Below are 16,867 nucleotides of genomic sequence, written 5' to 3'. Positions count from 1 at the left end.
AGTTAGCCGTGCAACTAACTAGCGGTATCAGGGATGAGTCAGCGAGTGAGTCAGTGGGGACCAAGAATCGTGCTTCATGAGTCAGTAAAGTGATTCTCGAGTATTAAACGATCCGTCCATGACTCGCACAACACTACAGAGTATCGGGATCTTACGGCCGCGCTTAAGATGCCGGACAGGAAGGCTCGTTTCCCGAGTGTCGTTTATACTTCCGCCCTTTCAGGTATATGATGAGCATGCATGTTCATGTTGAAAAAGTGTTTTTTCTTTGTTTGTTTTTTAGAAAGTGTGAGCAAATATGCCCTCGATGAAGCTGCCGGAGAGGAAGCTTTGTGTCCGAGTCTCATTTATGTATCTGCACTTTCAGGGTGTGACCTATGCAACAATGGCGGGTCAACACAATATAAAGCAGCGGTCTCAAACTCAATTCACCTGGGGGGCCGCTGGAGGCAGAGTCTGGGTGAGGGTGGGCCGCGTCAGGGATTCCACAAAAAAAAAGTAAAAGCGCACCTTAAGGCCGAGGTATACGTCCCCGTCACAGTGTTTACCTGTGCACGCTATGTATATACAAACGGCTCATTGAACAGTGAAACGCTGCAGTTTGTTGTTTTTATTAATAGACACGATTAATTACTACAGATACAGGCTTTGAATGGAACATAAACACAGACTTTATTATTCTTCCAGCACCGACGACAGGTGCTGGAAGAGGCAGCTGTCCATTTCGTTCAAATGCAAATATATTGTCAGTTTTTACTGTAAATAGTTAAACTGTTCAGTTAGATTTCCTATAACCAATTTCTTTTTTTTTTTTTTTTTTTTTTTTTAAGTTTTTTAAGTATCGGTCCCAACACCGTGAATGGTCTGTATGGAAAAAATTTATTTAGCAGTCTCTGCCCACATTGCTGCTTGTGGGCAGGTGATTTTTTTTTTTTTTCTCAGATTGTTACAGTTTAATTTGTAGAGAGCCTCATAAAGTCATTGTTGCTGAAAGTGAAAGGAATTAATAGTTCAGCTCATCTTGTTGACTCATCCATTAAGTCTTGATGGAGCTCTTAAGTAATTTCTAAACCTCCAGAAAAAGCAACAGTTGAATGGCAGGGCTCTGAGGTGGGATGACATCGAGTGTTTTTTCTGCCTTACACTGACACCCTATGGTGACTGTGATGAGCCGTGACCACAGACAGATCAGCTTTGTTATTTCAGCTCCACACTCAACATCTCACGTTGCAGTCACTGAGGATATGAGCATTTCAACAGCATTCTGTCCTTATTTTCACAATAGCAAGAGGACAATGTGTAACTTTTTGCAGACATAAATAGAATTCCTAGTGACTGAACTGAACTGTCTAACGGAAGACTTCTAACTGAGGGTGAGACTGCAAAGTTTGTGGTTAATGTGTGAGTGTAAGTAAAAAAAATGCAGTTTCCGCTCAGGTTTCAGAACCAAATTACACCTGCATAAATAATCATCTGTTAAACTCAATTCATATCAAAAAACTATAGTTTTAGTTCTTCAGATAGTAAATTGCAACAAGAAATTGGCTCAGTGTCTTAAATAATTTTGATGTACTAAAGATAGAGGAAAAATCCCTTAACCTCTGCAATCAGCCTATGCAGTATGCAAATATCACATTTTAGTATACAACACAATATTATTAACACATTAACAATCTTGCAAGTTGTTTCAATTCCCCAAACCGTTGGTGAGTTTTCAGCAATGATCAGCAGTTCAAATTCATTTTTGAGAACATGGTGTGGTTGAACACACATTTCCTGTTGCAAAAAAAAAAAAAAGCAGTCATACAGACAGGAAAGCTGCGTTCCTGAGCGAGTTTAGAAATGTATGTAATACACACACCCATATCGCCTGCAATCTATTTCCTTTACTGAACTTCTTGACAGATGTTCAATTCCACTCAGCAACTAACCATCTGTTTATGTTCAGGTCCATGGAAAATGGGTCTTATCAAGGCCTTCAGTTTGATATGTAAGTTTTTCAACTTATTTTAATGTTCAACTTTTCTCGATGCACATTTCAAATTTAATTTTCACTGAAAATCATGATTTAATCTGACAGATTTCTTGGCTGTTTGTGTTGCTGATGATACTGAAAAAGGTAAGAAAACTTTAATGTGTTATCGTCTGTTAGCATTTTAATGCAGGAGCTTTTGTTCATTTGCAGTGGAAAGGTAGTACTTACTGCAACCACCTCGCTTTTTTCTGTGTTTCCAAGTACAGTAAGGCTAAATAATGCACGGACATAGTGAGAAAATGGGATGACTTTAATTGCACCTAATTTTATGTCTGACAAGAAAACGGTGCCAAGCTGACTGAGTCGAACTCCAGACTTTGCCAATGTTCCGTAAATGGTCAGTCCACTTCAGCTGCAAAGTTGATGTGTCCCCTGGTTAGGAATATATGCGGCAGAGTAATGTTGTTAATAATAATGTAATATTTATTATTAACATTACAATGTTAAGAATGTAATCTTTCTCTTTTATGTTGCATTTAGAGGGTTTAACTATCTGTGGTGTATATTTTTCACAACCTAATAAATACCTGATTCATCAGGAAATTAAGATGAAGATTACTGGATAGATAGCTGGTTGCAGCTTTACAAAGACTAATTCTGTAAGGATACATGAAGTGACCCATGTGTCTTGTGTGTTTTTAGAAATACCTGTTCCAATTTTGAAGAGTGTGAACGGGTGGTTGGACGTGTTCCCCACTGAGAGTGTGGTGTTGAGCTGCGGGATGGACAGTGACTCTGGCTGGGAATATACATGGAACAAAGATGGACTGAAGGTGGAGCCTGATGATATTGTGTCTTTTGACACAAATAGAACAACTCTTTCCATCAGTTCTGCTTCAGCTAAACATGCAGGAGATTATAGCTGCCAGCGCCACCTGAAGGGCAGGCCTGCCCATTACACCTCTAGTTCTACAGTCACTCTCACAGTGTATGGTGAGTTTTCGTTTACATTTATGTGCAGTTTGGGTCTAATCTATAATAGAGAATGCTTGCTTTTTCTCACATTAATGTCTCCTCTGGATGGGAGTACGTGTTGTAGAGAAGGAGTGTACTTGGCATATCTGAAAACAAATAATCAACCAGCTCTGTTGGAAGAGGAAATTGTGTATAATGTACATTCAAAGGAAAAAGATGCAGGGATCCAGTCTTATAGATTATAGTGAGTTGTCATACCTCTGTATTAAGCCTGCATGCATTAACTTCACAATAATCCAGCTCTATTAAATCAAACATAATCTAGATTTTTATGATAATGCATTAGATTCAATTTTGAAACATCACAAAAAGGGTTGTTAATAGTGCTGAACCTGTTGAGAGTTTTTTCTCCAATCTGTCTCATATATATTTATATATATATATATATATATATATATATATATATATATATATATATATATATATATATATATAAAAGAAGACATACACATATATATATGTATGTTTTCTTTTAGTGAGTCACAGCTCATTATTGAGCTGCTTGGCTCAAAGCTTTATTATACTCGATCACTCTCACCAGTCTAAGCCATAGTACAACAACAATACCATCTACACACAACCTGCACTGGACCGAAGGGCAAACAGACATCGGTTAGCTTGAATCATCAGTCGCCAAATGTTCAATGATCCCTCAGGAGTTGATAGATACAACAAACATAACTTTCAACCAGTGAACATTGTAATTAAGAAAAATTTCACCAAATGAATTACATCCTTCAGTAGCTGTTTTTTTACCAACAAATTCACTAAATTATCTTTAAGGTGATGTTACTGGATGTCAGTGTTTCAGTTACACTGCACATAAACAGAGTTACCTGAAATGTGCTTTTTCACTGGACTTCATGTTTTGAGGTGCTATGTAGCAGTAATATTGTGTGAACTGTTTCATTTGTTTTAGGAAAGGCACCAACTCCAACATTGATAAAGGAGCCCAATGTTAGCCCAATGTATGTCGGAGAAACTGTGAACTTCACTTGCAATGTTGGTGTGTCCTCTGGCTGGAACTATGAGTGGTTTAAAGGCGAAGATGATCTCCCAAAACCTGCCAACAGTAAAACTATCAACCTCCATCTTAGTCTTTCTGATAAGGGGAATTATTCGTGCAGAGCCTACAGGGATGCCAAAAAAACACCTCTCACAGAATTCAGTGCAGATGTAGTACAGGATGTTCGAGGTAAGTAAAAAAAAAAATAAAAAAAAAACAGAACAAACTTATTATTTAAAAAAGTGTTTTTAAGAAAAGCTCTAATTATTTCCTGTAAATGTGTCACACACTAATCATGTGTGTAAATGAGATTGTCACTGTTGTCTTGCTGTTGCCACACCTTTACAAACATTTATTTATTTTATTTTATTTTTTTATGAAGTCAAACACCAGAGCATCAGGCTTCTGTTATTTTCTGCCTTTTCTGTTGAAACTGGATCTTGTGGCATGGCATTACACTGGGAGGGATAGCTCAGAAGTCTGCTGTGTTATGTATTTAGTACGGGGATATCACTAACAACGGATATTTTATATAGCCTATAGTTTAATTTCAAATGTTTACTGTTCTCTTTTTGCAATTGTTAAAAAAGGTCATTGTCCCTTTTATGTGAATTCTGTACTTGTTTAAGGAGATTTTTTTTCCCTCCAAGCCATGTGAATTATAGACTGTTGTCTTGCTTTGCCATAATCATCTTGCGCCAGCTGAGGCTGGCAAAGCCATTGTGGGTTTTTTTACTCTGAAAAAGAACATGGTGGTTTTAGAAAATAATCAGGCAAAGCACCATTGTGGGTGTGATCAAAAAGTCATTTTAGGACATTTTAGAAAATTAAGTAGATAATTAATAAAATTGGTTGCAGCTTTACAAAGACTAATTCTGTAAAGATACGTGAAGTGACCCATGTGTCTTGTGTGTTTTTAGAAATACCTGTTCCAATTTTGAAGAGTGTGAACGGGTGGTTGGACGTGTTCCCCACTGAGAGTGTGGTGTTGAGCTGCGGGATGGACAGTGACTCCGGCTGGGAATATACATGGAACAAAGATGGACTGAAGGTGGAGCCTGATGATATTGTGTCTTTTGACACAAATAGAACAACTCTTTTCATCAGTTCTGCTTCAGCTAAACATGCAGGAGATTATAGCTGTAAGGGCCACCTGAAGGGCAGGCCTGTCCACAGCACATCTAGTTCTACAGTCACTCTCACAGTGTATGGTGAGTTTTCGTTTACATTTATGTGCAGTTTGGGTCTAATCTATAATAGAGATATACAGAAGATTTTTTTATATATATAATTAACATTTTAGGAAACTCGGTCAAGATTTTAAGGTGGGATTAATATCTGTTAAATGCGTATTGGGTAACTTCATTCATTTTATATATTGATGACACTGGCGTTTACCCTCAGATAAGAAACCCAGTGTCATCCTGACACAGGATCCAGACTACAAAGTGATGTTCCCTGGAGAATCAGTGTCCTTCAGCTGTCATATAAATGTTTCCTCTGGATGGGAGTACGTGTGGCACAAAGGAGGAAGTGTACTTGGCATATCTGAAAACAAATATTTAGTCAACTCTGTTGGAAAAGGAAATAGTGGATTATATACATGCAAAGCAAAAAGAGGCACTACTCAAGTCTTCTTCACTGATTCTAGTCAGGTTAACCTGGAGGTTAAAGGTAAGTTTCTGTTGTCTCCCCAAAAATATATTTGTAGTATGCATGCATTAAAATTTAATGTGTTCATTTTCCATCTGTGTCAGGCCAGATTTCTCTTTTATTTCTCTGCTCTATGTCTTCAGAGAAAAAGCCATACATACAAAACAAAAAGAGGCAGGAATCTATTCTTCTTCACTGATCCATAGCCATAGTTTATGGTGAGATTTCATGCCTCTGCATTAAACCTGTACACATTGACTTCACAATAATCCAGCTCTACTAAATCAAACATAATCTAGATTTTTATGATAATGCATTAGATTCCATTTTGAAACATCACGAAAAGGGTTGTTAATAGTGCTGAACCTGTTGAGAGTTTTTTCTCCAATCTATCTTATATATATATATATATATATATTTATGTATGTTTTCTTTTAGTGAGTCACAGCTCATTATTGAGCTGCTTGGCTCAAAGCTTTATTATACTCGATCACTCTCACCAGTCTAAGCCATAGTACAACAACAATACCATCTACACACAACCTGCACTGGACCGAAGGGCAAACAGACATCGGTTAGCTTGAATCATCAGGCGCCAAATGTTCAATGATCCCTCAGGAGTTGATAGATACAAGAAACATAATTATCAACCACTGAACATTATAATTAAGAAAATTTTCACCAAATGAATTACATCCTTCTGTCACTGCTTTTTACCAACAAATTCACTAAATTATCTTTAAGGTGATGTTACTGGATGTCAGTGTTTCGGTTACACTGCACATAAACAGAGTGACCTGAAATGTGCTTTTTCACTGGACTTCATGTTTTGAGGTGCTATGTAGCAGTAATATTGTGTGAACTGTTTCATTTGTTTTAGAAAATACACCAGATCCCACAGTGATCAAAGGGCCTGATTTTAACCCAATGTATGTCGGAGAAACTGTGAACTTCACTTGCAATGTTGGTGTGTCCTCTGGCTGGAACTATAAGTGGTATAAAGGCGAAGATGATCTCCCAAAACCTGCCAACAGTAAAACTATCAACCTCCATCTTAGTCTTTCTGATAAGGGGAATTATTCATGCAGCGCAAAGAGGGGTGAGAAAATATCCACAGGCTACAGTGCAGATGTAGTACAGGATGTTCGAGGTAAGTAAAAAAAACAAAACAAATAACAAATGTATTATTTAAAAAAGTGTTTTTAAGAAAAGCTCTAATTATTTCCTGTAAATGTGTCACATACTAATCATGTATGTAAATGAGGTTGTCACTGTTGTCTCGCTGTTGCCACACCTTTATAAAAAAAAAAAAAAAAAACATTTTATTTTTTTTTTTATTAAGTCAAACAGCAGAGCATCAGGCTTCTGTTATTTTCAGCCTTTTCTGTTGAAACTGGATCTTGTGGCATGGCATTACACTGGGAGGGATAGCTCAGAAGTCTGCTGTGTTATGTATTTAGTACGGGGATATCACTAACAACGGATATTTTATATAGCCTATAGTTTAATTTCAAATGTTTACTGTTCTCTTTTTGCAATTGTTAAAAAAGGTCTTTGCCCCTTTTATGTGAATTCTGTACTTGTTTAAGGTGATTTTCTTTCCCTCCAAGCCATGTGAATTATAGACTGTTGTCTTGCTTTGCCATAATCATCTTGCGCCACAGATGCTGAGGCTGGCAAAGCCATTGTGGGTTTTTTTACTCTGAAAAAGAACATGGTGGTTTTAGAAAATAATCAGGCAAAGCACCATTGTGGGTGTGATCAAAAAGTCATTTTAGGACATTTTAGAAAATTAAGTAGATAATTAATAAAATTGGTTGCAGCTTTACAAAGACTAATTCTGTAAAGATACGTGAAGTGACCCATGTGTCTTGTGTGTTTTTAGAAATACCTGTTCCAGTTTTGAAGAGTGTGAACGGGTGGTTGGACGTGTTCCCCACTGAGAGTGTGGTGTTGAGCTGCGGGATGGACAGTGACTCCGGCTGGGAATATACATGGAACAAAGATGGACTGAAGGTGGAGCCTGATGATATTGTGTCTTTTGACACAAATAGAGCAACTCTTTCCATCAGTTCTGCTTCAGCTAAACATGCAGGAGATTATAGCTGTAAGGGCCACCTGAAGGGCAGGCCTGTCCACAGCACATCTAGTTCTACAGTCACTCTCACAGTGTATGGTGAGTTTTCGTTTACATTTATGTGCAGTTTGGGTCTAATCTATAATAGAGATATACAGAAGATTTTTTTATATATATAATTAACATTTTAGGAAACTCGGTCAAGATTTTAAGGTGGGATTAATATCTGTTAAATGCGTATTGGGTAACTTCATTCATTTTATATACTGATGACACTGGCGTTTACCCTCAGATAAGAAACCCAGTGTCATCCTGACACAGGATCCGGACTACAAAGTGATGTTCCCTGGAGAATCAGTTTCCTTCAGCTGTCATATAAATGTTTCCTCTGGATGGGAGTACGTGTGGCACAAAGGAGGAAGTGTACTTGGCATATCTGAAAACAAATATTTAGTCAACTCTGTTGGAAAAGGAAATAGTGGATTATATACATGCAAAGCAAAAAGAGGCACTACTCAAGTCTTCTTCACTGATTCTAGTCAGGTTAACCTGGAGGTTAAAGGTAAGTTTCTGTTGTCTCCCCAAAAATATATTTGTAGTATGCATGCATTAAAATTTAATGTGTTCATTTTCCATCTGTGTCAGGCCAGATTTCTCTTTTATTTCTCTGCTCTGTCTTCAGAGAAAAAGCCGACACCCTTGGTGACCCGAGAGCCAGATTCTGACAAACTGTATGCTGGAGAGTCAGTGTCCTTGAATTGTAAAGTTCCAGTCTCATCTGGTTGGGAGTATCAGTGGTATAAAGATGAAGAAAACATTTCTTCCAACAGTAACTTTATAATCCATAATGCCAGTTCATCAGATAATGGGATTTATAAGTGCAGGGCCAACAGAGACAAATCAATATACAAAACAGAGATGAGTGATGAACGGGTCTTGCAAATATCTGGTAAGCCAAAGAATGATACTTTGTATTAATTTCTTGTGATGTGTGGGATCATGAGGAATAACGCTGTTCCTCATCCAGGCTAATGGAGTCCCATCGTCTTCTACTATCAAGGCAAAACTCACTACATTTCCCAGCATATTAAATGTGACTAATGTCTCTTGGGTGTTTGTAGAAATTCCTGTTCCAGTTATAAAGAACATCACCCCGTGGCTGGACATTTTCCCCACTGAGAGTGTGAAGATGGAGTGTGAGATGCATGGCAGCTCTGATTGGAAATATATATGGTACAAAGATGGAAAGGCAATCCAGTCTTCTTACTCCGATCAGACGACTCTTTCCATTAGTTCTGCTTCAGCCTCGAATCATGGACAATACACGTGTAGAGGAATGCTCAAGAGCAGGCCTGTCAACAGCTATGTCAGCCATGGACTAAAAGTCAGTGTTTATGGTGAGATTTTCTTCTTCTGCTTCTTTTGCTGCATCTGTTCTTTGAAATAACATTAATGTATACTTTTATCTTGTTTTGTCACATTGTAAGGAGGTGGTCATTCGGCAGTATATTAAATAACAGTAATTCTAAATTAACTGTTTATTTACAATTTAGAATATGCTTATTTGCTTTTCTGCCAAATTATGAACACAATATTAGAATGACTGCCATATTCAATAAAAAGTTACCACCAGTAGAGACAATAAGAGACAGCTAAGGAGAACCACCTAAAGTTATATAAAAAATACATCCCAGGGTACAAAAAGCACGTAACATTTTTAGATTTTATTCATTTATTTTACTGTCAAGGTTAAATCATGATATTAACTGTTAATTAATGAGCATTACAGGCAGATTTTGTCACCTTTGGTTACAGAACCAGGTTAGTTTTTTTGTCTGACACCGATCTCTGTTAAAATAAGACAGCTATGAGATTAGAAAGTGACATTAAAGTTTCCATTTATCTGTAAAAAAAAAAAAAGTAAATAAATGTATTCTCCAGAATGTGATGAACTGGGGAAAAGTTAGTAAATGTGTGAGAGACACTCTGGTGAGGACACTGATTTATAGAGAATGACAAAGCAGCCATTTGAAGCATCAAGCTAAAGGCTGGTTTTCACCTTCTGCCCAGTGTTGATACATTTTGCTGATGCTGATGACATTTACTATTTGCTTGTATTATCACTTTTCAGATACAAAGCCCAGAGTCACAGTGATACAGAATCCTGAGCATGATGTGATGCACACTGGAGATTCAGTCTCCCTCAGCTGCCATGTTAATTTCTCTTCTGGTTGGACGTACGTTTGGTACAAAGATGGCGCTCCATCTACAGAATCTGGAATCGTCTATAACATCAGTTCTGTTGTGATGGGAAGCACAGGATCATATACATGTCAAGTTAAGAGAGGACAAGATCCAGTCTTCAAATCAGACCAGAGTAAGCCTGTAAAACTCAGCATCTCTGGTACGTTTTGTTCTGTTCACTTCCTCTTTTGTTGCATGTGTGAAAGTACTGAATGTGTTCAGAGTTTCTTTATTGTCCTGCAGAACGCCCACAGGCGAGTATAATTCTGTTAACTGGCTGGTCAGAAGTCTTTTCCACTAACAGTTTGGTGCTCAAATGTATGGTGGACAGTGCGGACGTGTGGAACTACACATGGTAATAACCTTCAAGAACACATTTCAATAGAAGGATTGTTTGTCTAAATGCCTTCAAATGTAGTGTTCTGTGTGAACTCTTGTGTGTTTAAAAATTCAACAACACTGCAGAAAAAACTTACTATACAAAATTGAAACAGGTTCAAAGACCAAGAAGAAATTCATGGCGCACACAAAGAGAAACATCATGTCACCCCCACGAATGACCCAGAACAGAGCTCGTACACCTGCCATGGCATTCGTACCGGGAGACCATCTTATTCAAAACCCAGTGCTTCTCTCAAGACCAAGAATCTTCGTAAATGCAAACAAAACCTGGAAGTTATGGACTTTCATTGTACAATATTTTCTACCTCTCATTCTCTCTTCTTTTTATCCTGCAGTTTTGAAGAGAAGGATCCTTCTTTCCATCTCTGGATGTCTCTTCTTTGGCCTCATTGCAGTCTTCCTCGGATGCATTTTTCTCAGAGTCTTCCGAAAACCAGGTGTTACATTTAATGCACAGTTCTAAATGAGTGGTAGCCTGTAGATTAATATTAATATAACCTTTGAGCTTTTATTGAATCTTCTAGCAGGTTTCAGCTAGATATATGTCTTCATGATATGTGTCAGCATAAAAACAAAAAAAACAAAAGCCACTGTAAGTTCACCTTGTTCTGTATTTCCTCATCACGTAGCTGGTGATGAAGACAAGCCAGAGGAAGAAAACCTGTTTCTCACTATGGCCCAGATGAAGGACCGCATGGGTATGCTGACACCCTCTGTGAACTTTGGTCACACGAAAAATTCATTACTGAGAAATGTTTTACATTTGCTGTTATTCACTCCCTACATGCATTCTCAGGTTGTTGTTTTTTTTATGCCTTCAGTTGTTGCTGCCCTAACATTAGCATTTTCTTCTTCCTTCCTGCAGACGCACCCTGCCCACTGGTTGATTATATCACAGATGCAGAACTGAATCCACCCTCTAAAGGTAAATACTTGCATAAACAATCTTTTTTTTTTTTTTTTTTTGCAATAATACTGTTTATTTTTACTTTTGGTTATTTTTCTGATTCTCAATTATACTGCAGCACATAGCTGTTTACAAAGATTTTTGCCTGAAGTAAATTAGTATTTGATTATAAAAATAGTTGCTTTTCTGTCAACAACTGATTAATAACAAATTATTTTGATATGATTTATTTGCTGGATAAACCTTCTGACTGACCGCCTGTGGTTTTCTGATTGTTTGTTTGTTTGTTTTTCTGTAAATCTGACTTGCAGAAGGGGAGGAAAATGGTGTAATTTGCAGTGAAACAACCCCATTGTCTGCACAGGAGGACCAAGGTATTTTTCACAAATGCACTTTTCTAATGAAAAATTTCTGGATGGGTGTGATGGGTGCTGTAACTGAAATGTAACAAATTACTGATCCATCTTTCCATATATCCCGCTTTATGTCTTGCTAGAGGTGAAGACAGAGATCCAAGACACAGAAGAAAACAACGATGGGCTGGTTTCCTTCAAACAATAACTCACTGAAGATGTATTCATGCCAGTTCACCGGCAGGCACTGACAGACTTGCTCATCTCTATGAGGCGTGAACATTATACCCCAGAAATAAATTAAATATTTTAATGCTTAACTTAATGTTCATAACTAGGAGGCACCAAGTGGAGGTCAGACTCTGTATGGTATCTGTATCTGTATCTAAAGATCACCTTTCGGGGCTCAATTCATCAAAATTCTTTCACCTGAAAATTAGTTCTGAAGTTCACTATATTAATATTGGGGGTTTTGGATGAGTTTTAAAAACATTGGCTTGTCTGCAGTGCTGATAAATGTATTTGTCTGTCTTCTCTGCACAGTTTTGGCACATTTCCTGGGAATTTGTATGCCAAGATATTCCACGTTACTGTATATATTCCCATTCATTACTTGAACGGTGCTTTTTATTATTGACATTTGTTAAACATACTATTAAACTATTGAACATGATTTAAGCGCTATGCATCAATCATTTGCAGAGTTATTGCATGCAGTTGTATCAGTTTGCCTTCAATTAGTTTCTCAGTTGTTAGAGCAAACACCAGATGCTACTAGATAACATATAGATAATGGATATCAATGATATCAAGCATCTTGTGGCTCTGTGGCAAATAATCAAAATAAAAAGTATAAAATGTTGCCGTGAGTGTTCATTAAAACACATGGTTAGGAGATGGTGATCTCACAAGCTCGCTGATTTGTGGTTGGATCAGTGGGGGAGATCTGTTTGCCTGCAACACCAATAAGAAACAAAGGAAAACAGAGTTATGATCAAGCCAAAGCTTAAAAACAATAAACAAACCTGCTCATCAACACAGAAAAGGATGCTGACTCACTGCAAATACTACATTTACTGACTCACATCTACTTGAGAATGTCAGCCAGTTTCTCCACGTAGTACTCATAGTTCTCCTGACAGTCCTCCCACGGTGCAAAACTCTGGTCCTCCTTCTCCACATATGTCTCCCAAACGTGCAGGAAGTCAGACGGTTTCATCATCCTCAGTTTGCAGCCAGCACTCGCCAGAGCCCGAAGCCCTTCAGCTATCTCAGGCTGCTCCCACTCAAAGAGACGTGAGCAGAATATGCACAGACGGAGCTTTTTGCGCTGCTGAAGGATGCTGGTCAGTTTGGCTGCACAGGCTGCACAGGGACTGGATGAAACGTACCATGTGACATCATAATCCTGGGAAGAGTTGGGAAGCACCTGGAAAGGAAATAGTGGGGATTTATTGAGAAGAGAAAGGTAATTGTTTGGAAACAGATAACTCCCAAACATCCAATGGGGTTCAACAGTGAGAAGAGCTAAGTGTGAGCATTCATTACCTCTTGAAAGAAAGCCACTTCAGCATGAGCTGTGGCATGTTCATCTTCCATATAACCTTTCTGGGGCTCTGTGCTGCCTCCTGCCGTATCCACCCTGAAGCACAGTAGGGTTTTGTTCCTCCCCGATGAGTACTCCACATTCCTGAACTGAAACTTGAAGTAAAATGGACTCATCTGTTCCCTGGGGGGCAGTGAAAGTGACAGTTCCCTTAAATCTGTTTAGTTTACTTCTCAGTGACTATGAAAACACTTCAACAACACTCAGTCAGTGTTTTTTGTGGACTAAGATTAGATTACCAGCACTAATGGGAAAAAATAAGCATGATGCATCAGTTGACAATGCTGTGAGGACTGGTCACTCATGCTGCAATAAATTCTTTAACCATCTATGACACTCGATGATCTTAAAAGTGATGATGATGAGTACTTCCAGACTATGGTGACACATGAATAGAATATAGATCAGGTAATCACAGTAAACTGGTTCCTATAAATATTATTGGCTTTTAAATTATCCTGTCATCTCTGCGTCTGCCAGGCCCCTTATGATGCAGCTACTGTACAGAATAGGTGCCTGCCTTTCTTTCAGGAGGCCATTCCTACATTGTACACGAATAAACCGATGGATTACGCGAAAAAATGTCTTTGGTACCAAAATGGTAAAACTCCACAGTAAAAAAAAAGGAAAAAGGAACTGATACTAGGTGGAGTGATACAGCTCAATCCTGCATCAGTGTCTGACTCATCCCTATTCTTACTGCTGTGTTAGTAACGGTGGCAGGTGCAAGTCATTAGTAACTACTCACTGAAATCAAGTACAGAACATATATTGGTAATAATGTGACTTGGAGAAAGACAGAATAAGCAAAAAAAAAAACAAAAACAAAAACAAAACTATTTTATCTACAGAAAAGAAAATAAGAGAAATGAATTTACCCGGTGCATGTGTTAAAGAGAAAAATAGCTGTGTGACGTTAGACATGCTGACTAACTCTTGTGCTGCATATCGTAAATCTTACCCACCCAGTGACAATCTCAAACGGCGGCAGCTCAATGGGCTGGAACTCTCCATTTTCTTCACCAGCTGCCACCTCTGTTCCTGTTGCCCCTCCACTTTCCCCATTCGTCTCCTTTTCCGTCTTGGTCTGCTCTGGGGTCTTCTTCACGGGTTTATCAGGCTTTTTCACATTCTTTTCCTTCCCCCTTTGTCCTGTCTCTTTGTCCTTGTCATCATTTGATTTGGTTTCTGCCTTCTTCTCTTTCTTCTTAACACTGAGCCGGCTGTTTCTGTCAGCCATGATTTTGTGTAAGTGGGTGACAGTGTAAGATAAAGAGAAAGAGTGAGGAAGAGAGAGAGAGAGAGAGAGAGAGAGAGAGAGAGAGAGAGAGAGAGAGAAGCGAGGGGGGGTTGGGGTAAGTGGAGTGATAACCCCAGTGGCTTTACAGAAATAGATCCTATTGTGCACTGTGGCAGGAGTCACAAATGTGAATGTCTGGCCGGGACATCAGGCATAAGCACTTCAGTTAGCCTACCCCCTTCCCCTTTCCATGCCCTTGCTATTAAAAGGCCAAACGCAAGATTGGCTGCCAAAGTGTTGAATGGGGAAAGTAGGGCATGAGAGGACTTAGATTGCCAAGAAAGGAAAATGCCACATTTATCTGTAAACGTTTCACCTCAAAGAACGAGTGACAATTTTTGAATTCTTCAGGCTTTAACTGTCAACAGGCAGCAACAGGCTATAATTAATTGGGTTATTAATAACGATGCTTGGTTATGCATGTCTGTGTGTATGGGGTTACTAGGGCTCTGTTGATACTGAACACTACTTCTGTTTGTGCTAGCCCTCATGTCCTGCAGCCCCTTTAGGCCTCAGGAAACACCAAGGCCAGCTAAAGGGCACAACCAAATAGGAAAGGACTGTAAACTGAGCAGTACAAACAGATACAAAACGCAATGTGTGAGAAGATTTTTTTTTGTCTCTGGACTTCAGTGTGGCCCAGTGTCCACAAGCACATGAGCAATCAATCTGTAAACTCACCCTGCATCAGTGTGGCCCTCAGCTCAGACCATTGTGTGGGGGAGGGGGGAAATAGGTTTTGTAGAAATGTGTGTATTTTTGTGTGTCTATATACTGACAGAAAATGGCTTTCTGCACTGCAGATGTAATAACTTGAGGCATGAGGGGAAGTGAGGGGGCAGCTCAATTACAATTTCCCCAACTCCCCCTGCCTTAGTCCATGCCAAGTAATTAATTTCAGACGCAATTACCAATAGGACTGCAGACCAGCCTGCTCATCTAACTCAAATAGGCGAGCTGTCACAGTCAGGGGAGGGGGTGGGATGGTTCGACTTCAAGCTGCTCACAAACAACAACACAACCATAGGGATGAGCAGAAACACACTTCTCGCCGCTGACACCTCAACATCAATATCTGGTGGCGCATCTAAATCCGAAGACACATCCTGAGGTGATCATCATTAAGATCACAGAAATTTCTGATAATTGTGATCTGTGTCTCATACTGATTAATATATTTCCTCGACAGTGGCTTTCAGCAACAACAATGACAGTGAGTCCAATCTGTCAGTTGGTGAAAAGGACGATTAATAGTGACAGTCCTTATCTTCATATCATTGCAATTTCTTCACTGCCACTCATCTTCAGACTGACTGATGCAGTTGTTTTGCCATTTTTAACTAATCGCAGAAGCTTAATCAATGTGTTAAAATATTGCGGTCCTTATGAGTTAGTATCAGAGAACAAGGTACAGCAGCCGCACACATTTTTCTGTTTATTAATTTCGAAAGCCTTTAGCAAAAGTGCTCTGTAAGTCGGCAATGAGGATGAAAGCTAAAATGCGGCTGCTGTCTGCCTGCTGACTCAAATCTAACTGTAATGGAATTACTGGCAATTACCCTGCCTCACCACTGGCCCAGCCTGGAGAAACAAAGTCCCCAAATGAAGGAAAACTTACACTGCAATGCTCACAGATTCTCTTCAAAGCAATTCCTTGCCAAGTGGTTTCAAAAATATTTGTGGGGAGGGCCAAAAGGCAATGCAGAAAGTCTATATTATGACACAGGCACTCATGCTCTGCCTAGTGAGGCAGAGATGGTGTCAAATTCATTTCAATTCCTCCATTCCAATTCCATTGGACATGAGATTGAAAAGGATGGCAGCACAGTGGTTAGCTCTGTTGTCCCATAATAAGAAAGTCGCGGGTTTGGTTCCCGGCCTGGAGCCTTTCTGTGGGGAGTTTGTATGTTCTCCTCATGCCCGCGTGGGTTTCCTCCCACCGTCCAAAAATATGTACGTTTGGGTTCATTGGTGACTCTAAATTGTCCGTGAGTGTGAGTGGTTGTTGGTCTCGGTCTCTGTTTGGACCTATTTTGGCCCTGTGACGGAGCAGCGACCCGTGCATCACCCCATGTGACCCTGAAACGGATGAGCGGTAGAAGATGAATGAATGAATGGTTGAAAAGGGAAAAAAGTGCTGATAACGAAAATGAAAAGGAGCTGACCTCTACTCTGACACATACAGTAGCAAAGGGATGACAGAGGGCAATATGAATCAGTTCTGGTCCAAGAATGAAGAACATGAAGTTGAGTTCAGATTTTCTACTCTAAAAAAACATTGATGTGTCATGTACACATAGACTTGCATC

At 39.1% G+C, this 16,867-nt stretch overlaps 2 protein-coding genes across 2 annotated transcripts; one reads left to right on the top strand and one right to left on the bottom strand.

Moving 5' to 3' along the window:
• The first annotated feature begins 150 nt into the window (after nt 1-150).
• LOC115045795 (titin) lies at nt 151-12,325 on the top strand. The gene is made up of 20 exons (XM_029505704.1): nt 151-223; nt 1,949-1,990; nt 2,081-2,119; nt 2,678-2,968; nt 3,930-4,205; nt 4,937-5,227; nt 5,421-5,690; nt 6,550-6,819; nt 7,555-7,845; nt 8,039-8,308; nt 8,429-8,695; nt 8,868-9,143; nt 9,878-10,150; nt 10,234-10,345; nt 10,485-10,642; nt 10,728-10,829; nt 11,022-11,090; nt 11,258-11,317; nt 11,611-11,673; nt 11,796-12,325. Exons 1-20 carry the CDS (start codon nt 169-171, stop codon nt 11,858-11,860), a joined length of 3,540 nt encoding a protein of 1,179 aa, XP_029361564.1. The 5' UTR covers nt 151-168; the 3' UTR covers nt 11,861-12,325.
• apobec2b (apolipoprotein B mRNA editing enzyme, catalytic polypeptide-like 2b) lies at nt 11,283-14,520 on the bottom strand. Its single transcript, XM_029505738.1, has 4 exons — nt 14,224-14,520; nt 13,201-13,381; nt 12,738-13,081; nt 11,283-12,606 (listed from the first exon to the last, which is right to left on the bottom strand). Exons 1-3 carry the CDS (start codon nt 14,496-14,498, stop codon nt 12,740-12,742), a joined length of 798 nt encoding a protein of 265 aa, XP_029361598.1. The 5' UTR covers nt 14,499-14,520; the 3' UTR covers nt 11,283-12,606; nt 12,738-12,739.
• Nucleotides 14,521-16,867: the final 2,347 nt, after the last annotated feature.

Source organism: Echeneis naucrates, chromosome 7, assembly GCF_900963305.1.
Source record: "Echeneis naucrates chromosome 7, fEcheNa1.1, whole genome shotgun sequence".
Lineage (NCBI taxonomy): Eukaryota > Metazoa > Chordata > Actinopteri > Carangiformes > Echeneidae > Echeneis > Echeneis naucrates.
Note: the sequence above shows the minus strand (reverse complement) of the source record. Positions and strands in the feature narration are given on the sequence as shown.

What these genes read in the sequence shown, in the direction of transcription:
- LOC115045795 (XM_029505704.1), top strand. Translation starts at nt 169, where the DNA reads ATGCCGGACAGGAAGGCTCGTTTCCCGAGTGTCGTTTATACTTCCGCC. An exon ending in AGTCACTCTCACAGTGTATG is followed by an intron (nt 7,846 to 8,038) that starts GTGAGTTTTCGT and finishes GTTTACCCTCAG; the next exon opens with ATAAGAAACCCAGTGTCATC. An exon ending in GGTTAACCTGGAGGTTAAAG is followed by an intron (nt 8,309 to 8,428) that starts GTAAGTTTCTGT and finishes CTCTGTCTTCAG; the next exon opens with AGAAAAAGCCGACACCCTTG.
- apobec2b (XM_029505738.1), bottom strand. Translation starts at nt 14,498, where the DNA reads ATGGCTGACAGAAACAGCCGGCTCAGTGTTAAGAAGAAAGAGAAGAAG. An exon ending in CCGTTTGAGATTGTCACTGG is followed by an intron (nt 13,382 to 14,223) that starts GTGGGTAAGATT and finishes ACTGCCCCCCAG; the next exon opens with GGAACAGATGAGTCCATTTT. An exon ending in AAGTGGCTTTCTTTCAAGAG is followed by an intron (nt 13,082 to 13,200) that starts GTAATGAATGCT and finishes TTTCCTTTCCAG; the next exon opens with GTGCTTCCCAACTCTTCCCA.